This window comes from Capsicum annuum, chromosome 2, assembly GCF_002878395.1.
Source record: "Capsicum annuum cultivar UCD-10X-F1 chromosome 2, UCD10Xv1.1, whole genome shotgun sequence".
Taxonomy (NCBI): Eukaryota; Viridiplantae; Streptophyta; class Magnoliopsida; order Solanales; family Solanaceae; genus Capsicum; species Capsicum annuum.
In genome coordinates this window covers 28,736,038-28,741,074 of record NC_061112.1, presented here as the reverse complement: position 1 = coordinate 28,741,074, position 5,037 = coordinate 28,736,038, and the positions used below count along the sequence as shown (strand labels likewise).

Sequence of the window (5,037 nt, the reverse complement as noted above, 5' to 3'; positions counted from 1 at the left end):
GAAAAATATATCTTAAAAAATAGAACCTAAACTGCACATAAAGTAAGGCGAGAGCTCAACACATTTTGAGCGTTGCTCGAGGGTGTATGCGCGCCTTTGGCGATCACAGACTTCAAAATCCTGGTTGCCTCTTACTGCCAGCAACATACACTTTGGTAATCAATATGGAGGAAATCGATTTGAGCAATATTAATAAAATATTAAAATAACGAATGTGTAATAACAAAAACTAGAAACATAAGGGAGTAATGCCTTTGTAATCATCTATAATCAAAATTAGTCACTAATGATACTCTGAAATCCATCAATCTGAGAGATGAAAATGGAGAAGTGTGGAAGTTCAACAGCCAGCAACATCTACTTTGATAATCAATATGAAGGAAATCGATATAAGCAATATTAATAAAATATTAAAATGCTCAAATGAACCATAAGGATGTTTTGGCACTTTAGGAAGCAAATTTAAACTTGTCAAAGTCTCTCGTGATGTGAAATATGCAAATATCTTCCACATACAAAATATCTACCCCAAACCAGATGGAAGAGGCCTTACTCTTTTTTACCACTTTTTCCTCTCTCTCTATCTATCTGTTCCCCCCCTGCGGAAAAAATGCATTCTTCTACTCTGCCCATACAAACCATTCCTACAAAAAGCATAAACAAACTTCCAAATCCAAGAGCTCCTCTTGCAAATTCATGGAAATCTCATAATAAAAATACTTATAATAATTCACTGATATGCAGTGCTCATACTTCTTCAATCACTGATTTTGACCTCTATGATCTTCTTGGAGTTGAGAGTTCATCTAACCAGGCACAGATTAAGCTGGCCTATAGGATGCTTCAGAAGCGATGCCACCCAGATATCGCCGGACCATCCGGCCATGACATGGCTATTATACTCAATGAAGTTTATGCTCTTCTTTCTGATCCTATTGCACGGATGGCTTATGATAAGGTTAGTCCATAGTTGTTTCATGGAGCACCTTACATTAATCACTGTTCTTGGATCAGTTATATTTCGGGTCAATTGAATGCATTGGCTAGGTAGAGCCGACAATTTCAGCTCATATAGTTCATACTTAATATATTAGATCACTTATGTTGTAAATTGAATTTCAGTCTATTTTTAACCCATAACAATATGGGTCTCAAAGCTGTCGAAAATTTCTGGAAGACCCAATTAATGCAAGATATGGACAACGAAATAGCTAGCATCAATTAATCAAAAATATATTTAACTTATTAAAATAACAAGTAAACTTCTAGTACAGCACTTTGTATTGCTCTTTTTTACTAGCGTCCAGGAAGGGGAAACATAAAAGGGCAACTTGTAGGCTACTGGATAAATATAAAATACGTGTTTAAGGGTGAATATTCGGTGCTTGATTCAGTATTTTTAAAGTTTAAGTTTAGTAATCGGTAATTGAAAGTAATATCAAATATCAAACTTTTTAAATTTAGTTCAACAAATCAAATTTTGGTACGGTAATAAAACTTCATACGACGATTCGATAATTCGATAATGACGTAATGAAAGAAACATTTTGAAAAAATATGTTCCAACATTTGACGAATTAGCTTTTAGAAAAATTACATATAGAGATTAGATCTCCACTCTCAAGCCCTAACATTATGAATTTGGCCTCACAGATCATGCAAAACATATGATCACTCGTTAAAGTTGACCATATATATGGTAAACAATTTATTAATAGTGGACATTTGATATCTGATTCGGCATTTCTAAAGTTTGATTCTGGTAATTCGGTATTGGGAAGCTCATAGAAGACCAATAACAGTCACATTTGATCTTTTTTTGTCATCTATTTCTTTTGATTGAATTATGCGTAAATAAGTAAGGACTTTTAAAATGTATGCATATAATAAGATCAGAAATATAATAAGATCAAATTGATTTTGAACCTACTGACTTTAAATCCTAGATTCACAGTGGAATCCACCTTGATACTTCTTTGGTAGACTATATCTTATTTAGAAGTGCAATAAAAAAAAGTTCTACTCTTTCTCTCACCTCTCCGTTTCTAACTTGTATTACCCTAAAGCTTGATCTTTAAGAAGTGAGCTTAAGCTGTTAGAAGATCAAAATCAGTTGATTTGTTGCTCCTTTTGGTGGAAAATATGATGCAGGAACTGACAAAAATAGCAGATTTAAGGGGGTACACAGGAAAACCTTTGTATTCGGCATGGTGTGGTGAAGAGAATGAAAAAAGAGCTGTGTTTGTTGACGAAGTAAAGTGTGTCGGCTGCTTAAAATGTGCATTGTTGGCTGAAAAGACATTTGCTGTTGAATGCATGTATGGAAGAGCCAGAGTTGTTGCTCAATGGGCTGATACAGAAGCCAAAATTCAAGAAGCTATAGATGCATGTCCAGTTGATTGCATCTCGTAAGACTTGTAACATAACTGTTGTTTGATAATCTCTTTACTTGACACTTGTTCTTCTTGCTTTCTGACACATGAAATTTTCATAGAGTTGTTGAGAGGTCAAATTTGGCTGCACTTGAATTCCTAATGTCCAAGAAGCTACGGGGCAATGTTAGAATTGGTGCTGGCAATACAGTAGGTGCTCGCACCTCCAATATATTTGATGATCTAGACAAATTCCAGAGCAGATATCAAGATTCCGTGAACAAAGCTTCCAAAACCAATCCTAAGGCAAAAACTTGTTATGAGCACAATTGTTCTTTTGATACAAACAAGCAATTTAGTGGGAAACTTCCGTTTTGACATACAACTGTTGCTATATTTCAGGCATCAGACATGCAAAAAGAGGCACGAATGTCAGCATTTCAAGCAATCCGAGCAATGTCAAATTGGTTCTACTGGCAATCACCAATTGGAGGAGCTGCGGAAGCCGTACAAGCTTTGGTACCAGTAAGGAGAAGTCTAATTGAACCCGATGTTACAAAGCTCAGAGATGCTGAAGCAGCTATGAAACAAGTTAAAAAAGAAACAGTTAATCAAAGAAGCAATGATGAGTATTGGTCTCCATCAACTCTTGCGCTTCCGGAAGCAACAGACACTAGTTTGGTAGATGAAGTTTCCTCGAATGATTCCTCTCCCAAAGCACCGGCGGAATTCTATGATGAAGTTTTCTCACCTAAGGAGAAACAGCAACCCAATCCATGGCTCCAGGGCGTGCCATTCACAACAGCAACAGCGGCAGCAATTATAGTGTGGATAAAACTTGGAGAAGAAGCGACTGTTAGCCTCAACGATCATATTGGTGGTTCGCTCGCATTAGATATTGTCAACAGCTCATGGCTCAAGGTCATTCTGGCAGGTGTTACATGGCATTCGATTGGTATGACTCTAGTGGAACTCTCACGGTCTCTTCATAGTTTGTTCGGGAAGGGCAGAAAATTGTGAACATTTTCCCTCTGGAAGTCAAAGTATAAGGCATATATTGTAACATAAATGTAAAGTTATCATATGGTCTAATCAGTTCTTCAAGTTATTGTATAGTCTAAACAGTTCTTAAAGTAATTGTATGGTCTAATCAGTTCCTGTCCCAAGGGCCTAGTCTGCTTATGGAAAAAGGAAGTTTCTGTTGCGCCCAAGCGCACACGCAAGTGTACATGGTCCACCCAAGTAATATAGTGGCCTTATGCAAAGCCAAGTATCGATCCCATAGAGACTTGTGTTAAACAACTATCAAGAAGCAAGTGCTAAAGTAACCAAAAGTGTTTGAGAGTTATAAACTGAAAGTAAAGTAAACAATACGGCAGATTAAAGGCTCTTGAACAACAATGTGGAGAAACCTAGGGTTAAGGCACTATGAATAATCATAATCAGCTATATAACTTCGTTGGTTAGGTTAATTATCTTTGTTGTTGGTTCACCGGGTCAATATTATGACTATGGTCTTCCGAACCTCTAATCAACCATCTAACTTAGCCCCACAACTACATCATTGAGCGGGGATGCGAGAACTAAGTTAAATGCATTTATATTCTATCCCGTAATTGAACCAAATAGGGTCTGTATATTCCTATCCTAAATGCAAATCATAACATCATTCAATTGAGATTACGATCCTATTCTATCTATCCCACGTTCTATCCTATCATTCCTCCTTTTGGGCTCACGATGGGATTAAGCATGTATTCTAAGGGTCGCGAATCCTTAAAATAGTTAAAAAAAAAAAAAAGATAAATACACAATCAACAATGATAAGTAACCAAAATCAAGTCAATTCATAACAAGAGCAATCATGTTCTTGGTCGTAACCCCGGAAAAGGGTGTTTAGCCACTCATGGACATACATGTTTAGCCACTCATGGACATACACGTAATCACAATAGATGAATACATGTTATGATCCATAAACAAACTAGAGTAAGAGAATAAAAACCTCTAATTGAAGCCTTTTCCAGCGTATTTCAATGTCCCAAGGTCGTCCAAGGTTGTTACACAAAGGTGGGAGTGTCCAATTTATAGTAGGCCAGCATTAGCTGTTTTTTATTTCGCCACGCCCCTATTGCAGTGGCTAGGTAGCATGGCACGTTGTTATCACACCTATATAATGTAATGGGCTTTCGAAAATTCAACCAAGGGCGTTCCATGCCCTTATCGCGATATCTAGATAGCGTGGCACGCCAATGTGTCCGAAAATTCTAGATTTCGTCAATCTTAGTCCAATGCATTTATCCTTCATGTTCAAGCTTTGTGGTGGATTTTCCTCTTGTTTTTCAATTTGTATATCATCCATTTATCATCTTTATCAACTCACGAAGCATACTATAACATCAAACACCACAAATTAGAGCTCAAGACTCAATCAAATCCAACAAGATGAACTAGAATGGGACATTGCTCAAGCTAAGAGTACTAGTTTTCGGTTTGAACTTTAACTTGGTGTTTTGACTCCCAGATCATTATGAACGCACCTTAAACACTAAAAACACATACTAAATACTTATATGCTCATTTATACAAACATTACATCATTACGCACACGAGATGTCATCAGAACTAAGTTAAGTAAGCATAGATAACAACACTTAGGTACATA

General features: G+C 36.7%; 1 protein-coding gene across 1 annotated transcript; it reads left to right on the top strand.

Moving 5' to 3' along the window:
- The first annotated feature begins 535 nt into the window (after positions 1 to 535).
- On the top strand, positions 536 to 3,538 carry LOC107858457 (chaperone protein dnaJ C76, chloroplastic). Its single transcript, XM_016703121.2, has 4 exons — positions 536 to 958; positions 2,152 to 2,408; positions 2,495 to 2,678; positions 2,775 to 3,538. The coding sequence occupies exons 1-4, from the start codon at positions 611 to 613 to the stop codon at positions 3,390 to 3,392; spliced, it is 1,407 nt and encodes a 468-aa protein (XP_016558607.1). The 5' UTR covers positions 536 to 610; the 3' UTR covers positions 3,393 to 3,538.
- Positions 3,539 to 5,037: the final 1,499 nt, after the last annotated feature.

Coding starts and splice junctions, on each gene's coding strand:
- LOC107858457 (XM_016703121.2), top strand. CDS start 611: ATGCATTCTTCTACTCTGCCCATACAAACCATTCCTACAAAAAGCATA. Junction 959..2,151: donor CACGGATGGCTTATGATAAG/GTTAGTCCATAG, acceptor AATATGATGCAG/GAACTGACAAAAATAGCAGA. Junction 2,679..2,774: donor CTTCCAAAACCAATCCTAAG/GCAAAAACTTGT, acceptor GCTATATTTCAG/GCATCAGACATGCAAAAAGA.